The 19,835-nt window shown below is 45.0% G+C and overlaps 1 protein-coding gene across 1 annotated transcript in view; it reads right to left on the reverse strand.

Moving 5' to 3' along the window:
* Positions 1-19,835, reverse strand: part of SEC11C (SEC11 homolog C, signal peptidase complex subunit) — a 75,347-nt gene that overhangs the window by 39,935 nt on the left and 15,577 nt on the right. The window contains exons 2-4 of the mRNA XM_077462913.1: positions 4,566-4,675; positions 3,285-3,434; positions 1,860-1,979 (exon numbers count right to left, since the gene is read on the reverse strand). Of these exons, the coding sequence (XP_077319039.1) occupies positions 1,860-1,979; positions 3,285-3,434; positions 4,566-4,675 (380 nt within the window). The remainder of the gene's footprint in view (positions 1-1,859; positions 1,980-3,284; positions 3,435-4,565; positions 4,676-19,835) is intronic.

Genomic DNA, 19,835 nt, shown 5'->3' on the forward strand with positions numbered 1-19,835 from the left:
TCAGTGCTATTTAAATGCACTGATTCCTGTGTAAATGACACTGGCAGTGAAGGGGTTAACCACTTGGGGGCGAGGAGGGGTTATGTGTGACGACGTGTTTTTTTATTGTAGGGGGGCGTGGCTTGGCATGTGACATCACTGATCGTCTTTCCCTATAACAGGGAACAGACGATCGGTGACAGCCACAGTAGGAAGCACGGGGAGAGGTTTGTTTACACAGACCTCTCCTCGTTCTTCAGCTCTGACACGATCGCAGGACACCAGCAGCGATCGGGTCCGCAGGTCCCGTGGCCACGGTCACAGAGCTTAGGACCGGGTCGCGACCCATGGCTGGGCACTTAAAGAGCAACTTACCTGTACGTGCTTGTGCGCAGCTGTGCCATTCTGCCGACATAAATGTGCAGGAGGCGGTCCTTAAGCGGTTAACTTTCTGCAACATTTTATAGTAGCCATGAGCTTCACCTGCACGATTTCATATTTTCCTAGCTAAATAAAACAAAAAATACTAAACAATAGAATATACCTAGGTGCATTTCCGGACCGCCACGCGCTGATATACGCCTTAACTTTGAAGAGGAATATCGTTGTTATGGCAGCAGCTAGCTGTCATAACCCCAGTATACTCTTCTTCAGCCGGCGGTCTGGTTTCTGATAACAGTGGTCTCTGTGGCGGATTCGGCGCGAGACCACTTTTATCGGTGGCGAGATAGGGTCCCCCCTTCCGCCCACTCTGGTGTCCTTCGCCGCTTACCGGAGCTGTCCCTTTTGTGACATGGAAACGAGTGAGAGGAAGATAGCCCCACCCATCTCTATATCATTACAGGGTGGAAGCGAGGTCAAAACATCACTTCTGCCCATAGCTCTTGAAGGGCCTTTTTCTTTTTTTTTTTATGACAAATATATATATTTTTTTATTGAATTTTAGTCTTTTTGACCCCAGATCTCATATTTAGGAGGTCCTGTCATGCTTTTTTTTCTATTACAAGGGATGTTTACATTCCTTGTAATAGGAATAAAAGTGACTTTTTTTATTTTTAAAAGAACAGTGTAAAAATAAAAAGGTAAAATAAAAAAAAAATAAAAAAAGTTAAACGAGCCCCGTCCCGCCGAGCTCGCATGCAGAAGCGAACGCATACATGAGTAGCGCCCACATATGAAAACAGTGCTCAAACCACACATGTGAGGTATCGCCGCGATCGGTAGAGCGAGAGCAATAATTCTAGCCCTGCTCCTCTAATTCAAAACATGTAACCTGTAGAATTTTTTAAACGTCACCTATGGAGATTTGTCGCCATTCCATGAGCGGGCAAAATTTTGAAGAGTGACATGTTGGGTATCAATTTACTCGGCTTAACATTATCTTTCACAATATAAGAAAAAATTGGGCTAACTTTACTGTTGTCTTATTTTTTTATTCAAAAATGTGTATTTCTTCCAAAAAAAGTGCGCTTGCAAGACCGCTGCGCAAATACGGTGTGACAAAGTATTGCAACAACCGCCATTTTATTCTCTAGGGTGTTAGAAAAAAAAAAAAAAAAGTTTAATGTTTGGGGGTTCTAAGTAATTTTATAGCAAAAAAAAAAAAAAAAATCTCAGAAAGAGGCTTGGCCCTTAAGTGGTTAAATCTTGACAGGTTTACAAAGCACACAAGCAATTTACAACCAATTCCTCCCATAAGGGAGTCTATAATCTAATGGCCCTATGACAGTCATGATGATACACATTCAGGTGTACAAATTCATGCAATCCAAATTCAAGAAAGTCCTGGTAGGAAATAAACTTGAGGTCCTAGAGCTTCGAGGCAAACGGGTGCAAACCGCAAATAAACAAATCCTCCGACAGAGGAGGCCACAACTCACCCTCTCGCTCTGCCTACTACGTCCTTCTTCTCCAGCCAGTTCTGACCTTCTTTATATAGACCTCGGTCATCAACTTCATTGTTATCACCTTTGGTCAGGAATTTTATGTCACCATTTTCCCTGAAAAGCAAATATAAAGGTCAGGATAAGAGGCAAAATATATATATATACATACATACATACATACATACACACACACACACACACACACGTTACAATCCCATATAAACAATTCTCTATCCACAGTTGATCCAGAGGAAGGCGAAATACCCCAGCAAAGCATGATCCATTTGCTACAGCAGGGGAAAAATTCCTTCCTGGTCCCCCGAGAGCCAATAGGATTTTCCCCGGATCAACTTTACCTATAAATGTTAGTACCCAGTTATATTATGTACATTTAGGAAAGAATCCAGGCCCTACTGAGCTCACCAGAACCAACTCTGGCGGGAGTCTATTCCACATTTTCACAGCTCTTACTGTGAAGAATCTTTTCCGTATTTGGCAATAAAATCTCTTTTCCACTAGGCGTAAAGAGTGCCCCTTGTCCTCTGTGATGGCCTTAAAGTGAATAACTCAACACCAAGTTCACTACATAGACACCTTATGTATTTATACACGGTTATCATATCCCCCATTAATCTTTTCTTCTCAAGAGAGAATACATTCAGTTCCTCTCATTTTTCCTCATAGCTGAGCTCTTCCATGCCTCTTATCAGTTTTGTTGCCCTTCTCTGCACTTTCTCCAGTTCCCCGATATCCTTCTTAAGAACTGGCACCCAAAACTGAACTGCATATTCCAGATAAGGTCTTACTAATGATTTTTTACATCAGCAAATTTCTCTCTCGCTCTGGAGTCCATACCTATCTTAACACATAGAAAGATTTTGCTTGCTTTGAGTGCACACTTTGAATTATCAGACATAGAACTTTTGCTAAGTCAGTACTGGCCTGTGGTACAAGCCTGGGCTTCTCAGGGCATGCAAGCTTTAACAAAACCAAAAGCAGACATTATACTGCCTGCCAGCATACATTCATTTCAGAAGGTGACAGACAAGCTGTAAAAAAGACTTATCTAAAATGATTCATTTACTTCAGGTAGAGAGTGAAGGTTGTAATGAACGTTTAAGAGATTATTCAGCTGTATAGGAAGGACATGAAGATGGAGCAATATGAAGCTGGCCCCCAGACCTCCACTCTTTGGCAGTATTGTAGTTTTTCTGCTGCTGCTTGTTGGAATTAACTGTTAAGCCCATGAATTCCCAAAGAGCAATGCTCTGAAAGCACTCAAAAGAGGTTTTATATTGATAGACTCAAAATAATTGTCTTCCTTTAGACACCTTAACACCTTGGGGTGTCCTCAGCCCTAGAAACAGTACTTTGCCTGGGTCTTCTGACTCATAATAATGAAGAATGATGATACATTACTTTTCATGAACTTTGATGACTCTGTGAACGATAGGGATATCTCTTCCTTCTACTTTGAACACCACAATTTCTCCGGCTCTGATGGGGTCTTCCTGGAAGTTTGTTAGGAAAAGCAGGTCTCCCCGGTGAAATGCTGGTTCCATACTGCCACTGCAAGAGGACAAGATGGGGGTTACTGAGTGGCCTGTGAGCTCTAGGTGTATATTTGCCCAAGAGCAGACCTTCATCTTATCAACAGGAGACCAATTCCATCACAAAACTCATACATAGTCCTCATACGTGGAAGATGGGAAAGTCATAAACCGATGTATACAATATGAAAAAGGAACAAAGCATTATTCTGCTTGAAGCAAAGTGGTGTTAATCCCAAACTGTGGACCATGTGGGTTGTGCATCAGATTTACGATGACCCCTTGAAATATGACCACTGTGCTCGCCCTCACAATGGCAGCATTTAAAGTGGTATTAACCAAAAACAAATAATGTAATATTGCACCCTACCAATTTGTATTTCCTTTATTTTCACTTGGCGATTCAGCCAGTAACAAACTACCTGTCTAAGGGCCCATTCACACCTGAGTTTAGCGTTTTCAGGCAGAAAGCCGTGTGGTTTTGCCGCAATTTTGTACAGGTCAAAAGGTCACCAATGTAAAAAGCAGATAAAACACCCAAATCTGCCCAAAAAAAAAAAAAAAAAAGTTCCAGAACTTGTTTGTGTTTTTTGGAGCTTCTGGCTTCGGGCGTTTTGCAGTTGAGATGTGAACCCTGCCAATAAAACTTTATGACCTCACTACCAAAAAGTACTGGATCAGAAGCTCTGATCTGAGACTGCATACTTTATACATGTGTAGGTGCAATTAGACTTTATCCAGAGGTTACATTACCACTATCATTTATTGTTTTAATCTTGCCAATTATGGTTCTACTGTATTCATACAAGCATTTATAATATTGATATCTGGTTGTCCCTGAGACTGCATGCTTCATACAAAGTCCCATCTGCTCCAATTGTCCCCCTTTTTCCCCCGCAAATCTCATTAGATAGGGATGGAGTTATATTGGTTGCAAAATATGCCCAATAGTCCCTTGAAAACGTTATATTGAACCCCATATTCTGCAGAAACCCGTCCAACCCTGACTTACGATGAAGAACCATTATTGTAGGTAGCTTTGAGGTATAAAAATTATTTTCTGCATAGTGTTGCTCCTGAAAATATAAAGTAATGTATATTGATAATACAAACAGTAAAAGGTGAGAAGTAATAGTGGGTGTGTAGGTACCTTAGTACGACAACTATTGGACTCTCGCTACCAGTGACCACAATGAGGCCTTTCCATATCATGAGGGCAGACGATACTATCATGGCAAAATTCAATACCTGATAGTACAGCTGTGGAGACACAAAAAAATAAAAAATAACAGTTTAATTACAGTTCAATTCATTCAAGGTAAATAAAAAAAGCAAGGTTTTGTTTCCAGCGCAGCGCCTAAAATGTGGGGAAAAAAAATGACAAATCATTATTATTCAAGATAAAACCCGCAAAACAAGGTGATGCAGTGCAGTTTACCAGTCCTTGTATGGGATGGCCAAATTCGGTACCTTTTTTTTTTAATTTCCTTTCCAAGCTCTTTTCCTCACCTGGTGATCCTGTCAGTAAAATACTTTTAGGTCTACAGTGACAACGCTCAATGTATCTATAGAAGAGCAGCCTTGGCCCCCTATGACAGGACTACAAAACACATCTGTATAAGGGGGGGGGGGGTTCTCTTCTTTACAGAGAGAACTAAGATAGAGATAGGGCTTATAGCATCGTCTGATATTTCAGTACAGCATTGTCAGCTCATTATAGAAATTTAGGAGCTCACTGAATTTCTGGCAGGATCAACCAGTCTTTGCCCTCGTTTACTAGATATAACAAAAAAGGTTTTCAGTGATAAATTTAACAGATCAAAAAGGAAGCAAATAAGGGCTCCTTCACACGGACGTGTCCATGTACGGAGCCCGCTCTGCTCAGCGGGGGTCACTCCGTCGATCCCCTCTGAGCAGGGCCGGTGCTACCACTAGGCAACCTGCTGCCTAGGGTGCCCAGCCACTGGTTTTTCTACTCTCTTCTCTCTGCAGCAAGAAACTACGTCTCAGGATCAGCAGACAGCTGCCGCTCCGTTCACATATAATGTCAGAGGCGCAGCAGTGGTGGAGGACTGTGTCTATGTCCCGACTCCTGCAGCAAGCAAACATTCATTGAAGGGCGCAGGTAGGCTGCATTTGATGGGCACTGGTGAGGCTGCATTTATTTGAATGAGCGCTTTATTAAAAAGGTAGGATTTACATGGGCAGGGTAAAGGGGGCAGAGTCAGCCAGGGGGGGGGGGGGGGGGGGGGTGGGGCAGCAAAATGAGGTTTTGCCTAGGGTGTCAAAAATCCTTGCACCAGACCTGCCTCTGAGCAGGTAGATGACAGGTCCACCTCTACACACTGTGCAGGGGCAGACCTGTCAGAGCGCTGCTCTCCCCTATGGGGGATCGGATGAAGACGGTCCGTCATCACCCGATCCGATGATGGATGGAAAAATATGTTTTTCCACCGTCACACTTTTTCGGATCGGTGCGGGTCGAATTTCAGAGAACATGTCACCCCATAGACTTCTATGGAGTGTCCGTTCAGGTCCGTCAAAAAAACTGACAGGTGGACCTGAACGGATCATCCGTGTGAAAGGGGTCTAAGAGAAGTTCATGGTTTACATAGACGTTAAACAAATAAACGAACTGGACAGGTTAAAGCGATATTAACCACTTACCGCAAACACGCCGACATATGACGTCACAGGCGATATATCTGAATGATGCCCGCAGTTACAGACATCATTCAGATATTTTTCTCAGCCGGGAGATTCCCTGCACCACAGGAAAGATCATAGTGGCTGTTCAACTGCTGGTTCATTCTTACAGGCAGCGGGAGGGGACACCTCCCTCCTCCCCTCCCTCTGGTGCTTCTACTGGCTCGCCCGTGAGATCGCGAGGCGGAGAATGAAATCGGTCGGCGGTGGAAGTTCACCATAGAGAGTCCAGCAAGCCACATGGCCCTCGGAAATCTCTATGCCAGACACGATGCTATGACGTCACGTTTGGCCTCTGCATTGGAAAAAATGTTTACATTCCTTGTAGTAGGAATAAAAGTGAAAATTTTAAAAGAAAGTGTCAAAATAGAAAACTTAAAGGCAAAATAAACAATCATACTCACCTGCTCTGTGCAGTGGTTTTGCACAGAGCAGTCTTGATCCTCCTCACCGGTGTTCTTGGCCCTTCCCTCATGCAGAGTGCCTCTACAGCAAGCAGCTTGCAATGGGGGCACGCAAGCAGGCTACTTCCCGAGCGCAACTCTGCGGGTCCATCCGCACACAAAGCTGTGGCTCGGCCCAGCCCCTCTCTCTCCTCATTTGCCCAGTGGCTGCGATTAACAGCAGGGGGGCTGAGGGGGCTGCTGCACAAAGAAGGTTTTTTTTTCCCCTTCATGCATAGAATGCATGAAAGGAATAAACCGTGAGCCTTTAGAGCCACTTTAATGCCCCCATAAACACTATTAGATTTTCTGCAGATTTTTGTCTTCAGATTTACCAAAACCATGTAGTGCAAAGGCCTGCCTGATTGAAACTCTTAAAGTGGTTATAAACCCTTACAAACACACTTTTTGCTACAGGTAAGCCTATAAGGCTTACTTGTAGCTACCCTGGATATCTCCTAAACTTCAACGGTTTAGGAGATATTTGCATGTGCCAACGTCATCGGCAAATGTGCACTAAAGCAAACTGAAGCAATGGCACATATGTACGGTTGCTTCCGTGAGTGTGACGTTACCGGCAGCTCCCACGCACATGTGCGGGAGTGAAGTAACTCCGGGAGCGATGTTGGCTGCGGGAATGGTGTGAAAGGAAGACTGCAGCTGCTTAGATCTCAAGTAATTCATAATGAGCTAGTATGCATAGCATACTAGCTCATTGTGCCTTTGTCTTCAAGTTTTTTTTTTTTGTCCTAGAGTTTACAACCACTTTAAAGTTTGACCTCATATAACATGGTTTTGGTAAATCTGAAGACAAAAATCTGCAGAAAATCTAATAGTGTGTATGGGGTCTAAAGGGTACCAGTGAGGGCTGTAAAGTGGGTAAACTACATCAAACACTGCAGAACAATAAACTTTAGAGTTGCCTTTCTCAGACTTTTTAACCCAGGGGTGTCGCTGAACTCATTATTTCCACCTAGGGGGCAACAATACAAACCAATAGGAGCATTAGTGCTGTATTGGGTGACCGGATTGGTTGGAATAAGGCCAGTCTTTTGTGTACTTTTGGTGGTCTTAGCCCTTGTACACACGGTCGGAGAATCCGTCGGAATGTGTCCTATCGGACCGTGTTGTCGGATAATCCGACTGTGTGTGGTATGCATCGGACCCAATTTTCCAACATGTTGGAAATATTTCCCGATCAACTGGGCCGATCGGACATACTCCGATCATGTGTAGAGAATTTTGATCGGACCAAGTGCCACGCATGCTCAGATCAAATTCCTACATCAAAGCTATTGGCTACTAGCCTGAACGTAGTCCCATCGTAACGAAATTACATCATCACGTTCTGAATGACCGGATTTTTCGACAACTTAGTCCGACCGTGTGTATGCAACAGTTTCGGACAAGATCCGACCAGCAAAATCCGACGGACAAAATCCGACGGATTTGGTTGTCGAAATCTCCGACCGTGTGTACAGGGGCTTAGTTCTGCAACAGGGAGACAACATGCTGCCCAAATATACATGGAACGGGGTGACTTGTTCTAGATCAGAGGTCTCAAACTGGTGGCCCTCCAGCTGTTGCAAAACAAAAAGTCCCATCTGCCTGTGGGAGTCATGCTTGTAAACGTCAGCCTTGCAATGCTTCATGGGACTTGTAGTTTCACAATAGCTGGAGGGCCGCCGGTTTGAGACCCCCGATCTAGATTAAAATGGCCTTTATCTGCCCGGTCTACTTGAGTTCACACAATGCCGACATCCTCCGTCACTCTTGACAGTGACAGATAGCGTACATCTAGTGAAGGGTAAGGGAAAGGCATCTTCGCTCATGCCAAGTCTGACACACTGTGCTCCCAATCTTCCTCTATACAGCAAAGAAGATAAAACCATGTCTTTCTAGAAAAAAAAATACTACTTTATACTTACAATTTGGCAGTCAACCATTTGCCTATTACAAGGCTGCAATTTTTTCCTGAAAGTACCATTATCCTTTAAAAACACATAAATAAGCCCTGTGATGGCAAAGCTTCCAATACCGAGGAGCCAATTACTGCAGAGAAATAATGGGCACCTTGAATAGGCCCTGCATATCAGCCAGAACACTTGGCTGCTCTTCGACTGAACATTGAAGAATGAATAGGCTGGAACTGAACAGGCTATGTGTGAGAGGTTTCTAATACAGCATTGCACATTCATTATATCTTCTTCTCACAGATGATGCTCTGAATGCTGCACACGGCTGAAAAGAGTCCCCTGGACTAAATCTCCGAGGGTGGCCGGTGCCAAGGGTTTTTATAGAAAACAGGTGTCAATCCGGTCCTTCTGGGAAGGTCATCTCCATGTTTGTTTTAAAAAAAAAAAAAATCTCTTGGTTTTCAGAGTTTGAAAGAGAGGGAATCAAGACTAACCCACATAAAAACAATACATTAAAAAAAAAACCCTCATAAAATATAAAGCTGCAGAAAAAGGTGTGATTTTAAACGGCTCATTGTGCCCACACCGATAGCAGTAATAATTATTATTATACAGGATTTATATAGAGCCAGTTTACGCAGAGCTTTACAATATAAAAAGGAGACAATACAGTTACAATACAATAAAATACAAGAGGATTAAGAGGGCCCTGCTCAGAAGAGCTTACAATCTAATAGGGTGGGGGCAGATGGTACAAAAGGTTGTAACTGTGGGGAATGAGCTGATGGAAGTGGTAAAAGATTAGCTGGAGACACGATAGGCTTTCCTGAAGAGATGAGTTTTCAGGGATCGCCTAAAGGTAGCAAGAGTAGGGTATAGCCGGACAGGTGGAAGTAGCGAGTTCTAGAGGATGGGAGAGGCTCTGGAGAAATCCTGGAGACAAGTATGGGAGGAGGAGACGAGAGAGCTTGAGAGTAGGAGGTCTTGAGAAGAGCGGAGGGGATGATTTAGGTGATATTTGGAGACAAGGTTGGGGATGTAGCTCGGGGCAGAGTTGTTGATTTTGATGGAAAAGTCATGGAGGGGGGCGGGGAATATTAATAGCTCAGATTTAGAGAGATTTTGTTGAAGAAAGTGGTGCGACATCCATGCTGATATGTCAGTTAGTAACTTAGTTAGATAATATTTAATATAAATATTAATATTTAATTTATATTTTATAATAGGTGTGTGTCACTGATTCCTACTATATGTGCCCATCAGCATTTGTGGGTTTTTGGGATCAGGAATCCTAATACTTATATGTTCTGTATCACGTATATGCATATACACATATAGGGTTGCTATACCCCATACAATATTTGTTTTAATATTCTTTTGTTTATTTTGCACAAACAGTTGGTTGTATTTACTAATATTCATTTCAACATTTACTTTTATATCATTGCACAAATAGTTGGTTGTATTTGCCTTGGTATCTATTTAGCGCGGCTTATGGGTTTTTTCGTTTTTAGTTAGATAATAACTTATCATCGGCCCCCAACTTAGTACAGGATAACTCAGATAATAACTGTAGAACCCTTCTATCCTTGGCACATGACAAAGTTCTGTCAGTATTTACTTAGCATCACCAACTTCGAGGCTTTTTGTCCACACATTTTTAAATTTACAGTACAGCCTCTGTTTATATATGTGGCTTTATAGAGTGAAAGCTGTGAGCTGATCAGCTTTCAATAATCGATTAAAGGAGCCCTAGGCTTTTTCCAGTGGAGGGTAATAGCCTTCCTAGCATAAAATAACAAAAGTCCTAATAGAGTCCTGCCAGCACTTGTAGGTCGAGAGACCTTCTTGACCAATGAAGGACACCACAGCCTCCCAGTAAACCTGGATAACCGGACAAGTCCAAAAGATATGGAAGAAGTCCCCCACATCTCTATCACATCACCAGCACGATGGAGGGACAGTGTGATTGAGGAGATGAAGCCTGTGAGAAGTATAACAAGCCCTATGTAATATCTTAAATGGTATCAGACGATCTCTTAACCCAGTGATGGCGAACCTTGGCACCCCAGATGTTTTGGAACTACATTTCCCATGATGCTCATGCACTTTGCAGTGTAGTGGAGCATCATGGGAAATGTAGTTCCAAAACATCTGGGGTGCCAAGGTTCACCATCACTGATCTAGGGGGTCCAAACTGAAGAAGTGCCTCTAGGTCAGAACACTTGAGGTGCATTATCCGAGATGAGAACTGACCAGTGAAGGTGTGAGCAATCTGCAGATGTCAGAAGAATTGTGGAGGGACATTATATTTAGCACAAAAAGAATGAAAGGGCATCATCTCCCCGTTCTTCACAAACAAATGTTGCAAATTGGGATTGTTGGAAAGGGGTTCCTGTGGAGACAGGGTCATCGGAGCCCGGCCTTCCAGGCGCAATCCCATATCCCTTGTCCCCTCATGTGATTGAGTGAGTCCTGGTGGAGACGTTTGTGTTATTTGGAGAAGAAACACCGACATTGGGAGAGTCCGCTGGATTGCTGCCTATTGCATATCTGAACTTTGTTATGGTCCAGAGTGGAGGGTAAGAGGCAGCGTTGATCGGTTTCCGGTGGCGGGTTTCTCATGCGTTTGCTATTTAGCTACACTATGACATCATTACATCTCCTGGACATCCGGGGGGGGGGGGAGGGGGGGATTCTTATGGATTTTATTAAGGACTTTTATGATTTTTAGCCATTAGTGTTTATCTCTGCACCTTTACAGCGCTAAACACTAAGTGGCCATCTTTTATATATTTGTGTTGACGTCTAATATTGTGCTAGCAGCTTATTTATTTAGGGAATAAATAGAAGTTGTATATCTGAGAATTTAGACTAAGCGCAGCAGTTACTTGTTTGTTTTATTATTCATTATTTATCACCTGCTGGTATTTTAGCAAAGTACAAAAAAACAATGAGGGGAGCTCTGCACTGGCCAGTAAGGTAAAAGTATACAATGTATCAATGTGGAAATGTTCTGCCCCGAGCTCAGCATGAAAAGAAATTGTAACATTTCAGCAGAGGAAGATCCTTCGGTGAATCAAAGCATTCTACAATATTGTCACGGTTTCATAGTATTTCTGTTTTCATTTATTTCCTTCTCTGGTTCAATTTAGGGCCCTTTCACACCAAATGCAGCTTTGCTGGCTGCAGTTCGATGGATTTCGGATTGCACTCCAACTGCAGAGACAGTCCAAAATCCAGGCAATCCAATGGGCACAGTTCACATTATTTCAGTGCAGCGCTGATACCCACTTCCCGACCAGCCGCTGCAGTTGTACTGCAGCAGGTTGGCTCTCCTACACGAATAACCATCACTGTGGGCGTGCGCTCGTGCCCTTTCATTAGCGGGGGGAGCCAATCAGCGGGGCCACCTACAATCACTCCAGAGAGGCAAAACGGGGATGCCAGTGTAAACAAACAGATCCCTGTTCTGTCAGGGGAGTAGAGTGAGATCGTCTGTTCCTAGTGATCAGGAACAGCGATCTCTCTCTGCTCCCAGTCAGTCAGTCCCCCCCCCCAGTTAGAAACACTTCCCTAGGGAACACACTTAACCCTTTGATCGCCCCTGCTGTTAACCCCCTCTCTGCCAGTGACATTTAGTAATCAGTGCATTTTTAAAGCATTGATCGCTGTATAAATGCAATGGTCCCAAAAAAAAAAGTGTCAAAAATGTCCAATCTGTCCGCCGCAATCCCGCTTAAAAAAATAAAAAAAAAATATTCGCAGATCACTGCCATTACTAGTAAAAAAACATAATTAAAATGCCATAAAAATTATCCCCTATTTTGTAGATGTGATTACTATTATTGCGATTTTTTTTATACCAAAAGTATAAAGTATACATATTGGTCTAAATTGAGGAAGATTTTTTTGTTTTTTTTTCGGATATGTATTACAGCAAAAAGTAAAAAATGGTTTTGTTTTGAAAATTGTCGCTCTTTTTGTTTTTGTGCATAAAAAATAAAGACCGTAGAGGTGATCAAATACCACTAAAAGAAAGCTCTATTTATGGGAGAAAAAAAAAAAAAAAGACATCAATTTCGCTTGGGTACAACATCGCACAACCGCGCAATTGTCCGTTAAAGCAACTCAGTGCCGTATCGCAAAAAATGGCCTGGTCAGGAAGTGGGTAAATCCTACTGCGGCTGAAGTGGTTAAAAAATAAAAAAATTGAGCATGACGCATTTTTCCACACCGCAAACATGCAAAAACGTATGCAAACACATGCAAATGCACTGCAAAACGTATATCACAGTGCACATAGAAGTCCAGGGAAAGAAAGAACAATGAAGTGACCTCAGGACAAATGCAGATAGAAAAATGCACATCAACTGCATGCAAATTGCACATCAAATGCATGTATCTGTGCAGGAAAAAACACGCAGTAGGTGTGCAGTTTACAGTGTGAATGTGCCCTTCATGTAAAAAAATAAATAAAACAATTGTGAAAAAACAATGCCGAAAATAACGCAAAATGTAACCGATATAAATTGCACAACAAATATTTAACCACCTCAATAGTGGGCACTTTCCTGTCCAAGCCATTTTTCAGCTTTCAGTGCTGTCGCACTTTGAATGACAATTGTGCGGTCATGCAACGCTGTACCCAAATATAAATAGAGCTTTCTTTTGGTGGTATTTGATCACCTCTGTGGTTTTTATTTCTTGCGCTATAAACAAAAGAAGGGAGAAATGTTTGAAAAAACACAATATTTTTTGCTATAATAAATATCCAAGATATATATATATTTAAAAAAAAAAATTTTTCCTCAGTTTAGGCCGATATGTATTCTTCTGCATATTTTTGTAAAAAAAATAAATAAATAAAATTTATATATATTATATATATATATATATATATATATATATATCAATCAATATACGCTTATTGTGATTATATATATATAAAAATTACAATAAGCGTATATTGATTGGTTTGCGCAAAAGTTATAGCGTCTACAAAATAGAGGATAGATTTATAGCATTTTTGTTGTATTTTTTTTTTTTTTTTTACTAGTAATGGCGGCGATCTGCGATTTTTATCATGACTACGATATTGCGACGGACATATCGGACACTTTTGACACATTTTTGGGAGCATTCACCATTTATACAGCGATCCGTGCTATAAAATTGCACTGATTACTGTATAAATGTGACTGGCAGGGAAGAGGTTAACACTAGGGGGTGATTGAGGGGTTAAATATGTGCCCTAAGGAGTGATTCTAACTGTGGGCAGAGGGGACTGAGTGGGAAAGGTGACCGATCGGTGTCCCTATGTACAAGGGACACACCATAGGTCTCCTCTCCTCTAACAGGATGTGGATCTGTGTGTTTACACACACAGATCCACGGTCCCGCTCAGTTACTGGGCAATCGCGGGTGCCTGGCGGACATCGCGGCCACCAGGTACGCGCATCGGGACCCCAGTGACGTGGCACACGCTCCCCCTAGTGGCCCGGGAAGCAATCACGTCATATGACGGTGGCCCAGAACGAGGGCTGCCTCGTCCCAGTGTCATATGACAGTGGGCGAGCAGCTAGTGGTTAAAGTGATTGTAAAGTCTTGTTTGTTATTATTTATTTATTTTTTAAACATGTTATACTTCTCTTCTCGGGTCCCTCTTCGCTGCTCCTGGCCCCTCCCTCCTATCCAGTGGCCCCCACAGCAAGCAGCTAGCTATGGGTGCACCTGAGCCGAGTCGCAGCTCCCCGAGTCCATTCAGACACAGAGCTTCCGTTCAGCCTCACGCCCCCTCTCTCTCCTGATTGGCTAACTGACTTTGATTGCCAGCTACGGGAGCCGCTGATGTCACTGCTGTGTCTCAGCCAATCGGGAGGAGATTCCCAAACAGCCAAGGGACTCGTGGACATCACTGGATAGAGATGGGGTTCAGGCAAGTATTAGGGGTTCTGGGGGGCTGCTACACACAGAATGCTTTTTATCTTAATGCATAGAACTCCTTTCAAAACGCATTCTGTAAATAACGCCTGTTTTTTAGTGAATGGACTATTGATCAACGCAGAAGTCTAGGTTTAATTAAACTTGATTCTGTGGCTTGAACTACTAGAAATATCATGACCTGGACAAATGGAAACCTCCACAGATATGATGGCAATCACTGAGTGTTGGACTCAGAACATGTACAGTATATATAGCCAGTGAAATAAGAACTCCAGATCTGTGTACTGAGGAACCCACAGGACCAGCATGACAGCCAGGTCACTGGCATTTTTCAGACCAGCTACATTATCCCCGGCATGTCCCTCCCGACTTCCTTTAACCTCTCACAGTGCAGCCGAAAAAAAGTGCAATTGAAATGTGAAAACAAAACGTAAAAGGTGAATTGCTGGCTTATTTTCTAAACAGTGGCAATTGTCTTTGTAAATCTGGCAGTAACTAGGCAGGAACATTTATGTAAGGCTCTTAGAACAGCACCACAGGGACCAGAGAGGAAAAGGCACGGAAAAAACAACACAAAGCATTCAACGCTACCTGCATTGTAATGCAGCTAAATACATCAGAATATGAATGCCAGCCTGCTGGGACTCCAGAAAACGCTAAGCGGGCCGAGATAGATTGCCTAGTCCCAGTCAAATCATACGGGGCCTTAATCACAGAGTACGAGAGGGGAGAGAGAGCGCGGGCTCAGCGAAGGATGCCGGGTACGGGGCTCGCTGTGAAATACGAGTGCAGGAGAGCAGGGGACGGAATATTCCACAGAACATGCAGAAAACACAGTCAATGGACCTTATTCATTAAGCTGCAATATGACCCAAAAGGGTTGAATAGTACTTAAAGCTTACAAAAATGATCTTCCAAAGCATTGGACGAAAAAATAATTGAGCATTCCTTAACTCCAGACAGATATATATTAAATTTTACATAAACTTGGTGCGTGTAGATTAAAAAATAATAATAATAATACTGAAAGAGGGACCCCAGCCATATCAAGCCTCCAACTTATACCCCTGCAAGGGGTACGACGCCAAGTACAAGTGGCAAGGCACGTAAGAGCTGCAAACGCTCACCACCGATAGGGATGGACATGCCCAGATACCCCCGGCCACCCGTGATGACCCACCAAGCCCAGATGTAAGGACGCCAAGAAAGTGGGCATCAACCGGTGGGTGTGGTAACATGGCGCCGATGTGCAGGTGGCCCCACCCGTCCATACAGACAGGAGGAGGCAGCAGGAGATCGGAGAACCTACCTTGAGCACATCGCAGCTCCCGCGCTGGATGGTGAATGCCACCACCAGCAAGGAACAGCATTCACCTCATTTAAAGTCCCAGGGCAATTTTTCTAAGTTTTTCTGTACAATATTGGGATGGAGGTGACTTACCGATGACACCAAACCATTTTTCTTTTGCTTCTGGGACAAGAATGTAGACCTGCACAAGGCTGGAATGCGCTACAAGACCATCAGCAAGAAGCTTGGTGAGAAGAAGACAACAACTGTTGGAATGATTATTCGCAAATGGAAGAAATACAAAATAACCACCAATCTCCTTTGGTCTGGAGCTCCATGCAAGATTTTGCCTCATGGGGTAGGAATGATCACGAGAAAAGTGAGTCAGCCCAGAACTACACAGGAGGAGCTTGTGAATGATCTCAAGGCATTTGGGACCACAGTCACCAAACAAACCAATGGTAACACAATACGCCGCCATGGATTGAAATCCTGCAGCACCCACAAGGTCCCTCTCCTCAAGAAGGCACATGTACAGGCCCGTCTAAATTTTGCCAATAAACATCTAAATCAGGGGTACTGAATTAAAATTCACGGGGGTCCGGTCAGTAAAATTTTCTTCCCGCGGAGGTCCGAATGTCATATTGGTCATGACTCCGATCCTTCACATTACAGCCTCCCGTGCACATCACAATTGTTTTCTATTGCCCTTGTAGATACCTGGGTTTTTCTAGGGCAGAAAAACAGATCTCTGCACAAGTGTGGACAAGCCCCTACATCAGTGCCCTCAGTCCCCCCTTCACAGCACATTTCTCACTTTTACATCACAGTCCCCCCATCAGAAACCCCGCAACCCATTACAGACTCATCACAATGTGTCCTTTTAAAGACCCCATCACAGAGCCCCCCACCTCATTACAGACCCCCCCCACAAACACAGATCCCCCATTACAGATCCTCTTCACCACAGACCCCCCCCCCTCAGCACAGATCCTCACTCCATCACATATCCCCCCCCCCCATCACAGACCCCACTCCATAACAGATCCCCCCCTAATACAGACCCCACTCCATCATAGATCCCTCGATCACATATCCCCCCATTACAGACCCCACTCCATCACAAATATCCCCTCCGATACAGATCCCCCTCCATCACAGACCCCCCCCCCCCCCGATACAGATCCCCCCTCGATACAGATCCCCCTCCATCACAGACCCCCCCCGATACAGATCCCCCTCCATCACAGACCCCCCGATACAGATCCCCCTCCATCACAGACCCCCCCGATACAGATCCCCCTCCATCACAGACCCCCCCGATACAGATCCCCCTCCATCACAGACCCCCCCGATACAGATCCCCCTCCATCACAGACCCCCCGATACAGATCCCCCTCCATCACAGACCCCCCCGATACAGATCCCCCTCCATCACAGACCCCCCCGATACAGATCCCCCCGATACAGATCCCCCTCCATCACAGACCCCCCCGATACAGATCCCCCTCCATCACAGACCCCCCCCGATACAGATCCCCCTCCATCACAGACCCCCCCGATACAGATCCCCCTCCATCACAGACTCCCCCCGATACAGATCCCCCTCCATCACAGACTCCCCCCGATACAGATCCCCCTCCATCACAGACTCCCCCCGATACAGATCCCCCTCCATCACAGACTCCCCCCGATACAGATCCCCCTCCATCACAGACTTCCCCCCGATACAGATCCCCCTCCATCACAGACTCCCCCCCCGATACAGATCCCCCCCGATACAGATCCCCCTCGATACAGATCCCCCTCCATCACAGACCCCCCCCCGATACAGATCCCCCTCCATCACAGACCCCCCCCCCCCCCGATACAGATCCCCCTCCATCACAGACCCCCCCCCCGATACAGATCCCCCTCCATCACAGACCCCCCCGATACAGATCCCCCTCCATCACAGATCCCCCATTAACGGCCCCACTCCATCACAGGCCCCCCGTTACAGACCCCATTCCATCACAGACCTCACTCCATCACAGACCCCTCTAATACAGATCCCACTCCATCACAGACCCCATTCCATCACAGATTCCCCCCCCAATGCAGACCCCATTCCATCACAGATCCCCCCCAATGCAGACCCCACTCCATCACAGACCCCCGTAATACAGACCCCCCATTACAGATCCCACTCCATCAGTCCTCCCTCAACATTACAGCGTCCGAATGTCCCTTTCATCATCGCAGCATTCCCCCTTCCTCCCCCTCCCCACACTGCCCTACCTTATTCACACAAGCCGGGAAGCACGCATGGCAGGTCCGGACAAAGGGCGGGACTTTTCAAGTTAAAAGGGGGTGATTGGTTGCTGGGACCGCCCCACTGCCTAGCAACCAATCACCCACTTCGTAACTTGATAAGTCCCGCCCTTTGTCCGGACCTGCAGCGCTTCCAGGCTTGTGTGAATAAGGAAGGGGAGTGATGCAATGATGAAAGGGAGACACCTGCCAAGCCTCACGTGTAAATCAAGGATTTTAGCGGCAGCGGCGGGCTGGCAATCCGGCAGGGGATAGAAAACACACAGGCAACTATTTGCGAGTCTGCAGGCCGGATATGGCTGCTACTGGGTCCGGATTCGGCCCGCGGTCCGCCATTTAGTGATGCCTGATCTAAATGATTCAGAGAAAGATTGAGAGAAAGTGCTATGGTCAGCTAAAACCAAAATTGAGCTCTTTGGCATTAACTCTACTTGCTGTGTTTGGAGGAAGACAAATGCTGACTATGACCCTAAGAACACCAATCCTACAGTCAAGTACGGAGGTGGCAACGTGATGCTTTGGGGCTGTTTCTCTGCTAAAGGTATAGAGCAACTTTGCCGTATTGAGGGGCCAATGGACTGGGCCATGTATTGTAAGGTCCCTCAGCCAGAACACTGAAGATGGGTCATCCAGCATGACAATGACCCAAAACATATGGTCCAGGCAACAAAGGAGTGGCTCAAGAAGAAGCATATGAAGGTCATGAAATGGTCTAGCCCAGTGATGGCGAACCTTGGCACTCCAGATGTTTTGGAACTACATTTCCCATGATGCTCATGCACTCTGCAGTGTAGCGGAGCATCATGGGAAATGTAGTTCCAAAACATCTGGGGTGCCAAGGTTCGCCATCACTGGTCTAGCCAGTCTCCAGACCTTAATCCTATAGAACATTTATGGATGGAGCTGAAAGTTCAACTTGCCAAGCGACAGCCTAGAAACCTTAAGGATTTAGAGAAGCTCTGTAAAGGAGAGCGGACCAAAATCCCCCCTGAGAGGTGTGCAAACCTGGTAACCAACTACAAGTAACGTCTTACCATGCTTGGATGTTTCTTCCTCCCCACCCAGACCACGAGCACATCAAGCGGTGGCAGTACCAGGCTCCCTGATTGCTTGGGGGGAGCCAAGTAAAGGTGGTGGGTGGAAGGGAGAGGGGGCTCCTTCTGCACCCTGTAGAAGTAATCGGGCAGCCGTAAAGCCACTCAGATCACTTCTACAAAAAAGCCCATTGCCTACTGAAAAATGTGGTACTGGGATGATAGCAGCGGCCCCTTCAACCCAAAGACATACCCATACCGTAAGGGGTTGAAGTGGTTCTAAAGGCTGAAGGTTTTTTTTACCTTCATGCATGAAGGTTAAAAAAAAAAAAAAAAAAAAAAAAAACTTCTGTGTGCAGCAGCCTTACCTTAGCTCCCTCTCAATCCAGCGATGTGCACGAGAGCAGTGGCTCTCCAGGCACTCCCCCTTCTCATTGGCTCCTGCTGCTGTCAATCACAGCCAGTAAGCCAATGAGGAGAGAGAGAGGGTGGGGCAGAGTCACGGCTCCATATATGAATGGACATGCAGAGCAGCAGCGTGCCTACTTGGGCACCCCTTTTGCAAACTGCTTGCTCTGGGGGCACTTAACAAGAGGGAGGGGCTAGGAGCGCCAAACAATTTTTTTTAAAATCTAGGAGCCAGCTTGTGCACGGCGATATAAAACGTGTATCGCATTCAAAATTTTCACGTGTAGGCGCCCCAACGCGTGCGTTTATTTATACATGCGTATGTTAGCGTATGCGTATGCTGCACGATTCTGGAAAAAATGGGAA

The sequence above is a fragment of the Lithobates pipiens genome, unplaced genomic scaffold (assembly GCF_037356315.1).
Source record: "Lithobates pipiens isolate NorthernLeopardFrog02 unplaced genomic scaffold, aLitPip1_a1.2 Scaffold_3, whole genome shotgun sequence".
Lineage (NCBI taxonomy): Eukaryota > Metazoa > Chordata > Amphibia > Anura > Ranidae > Lithobates > Lithobates pipiens.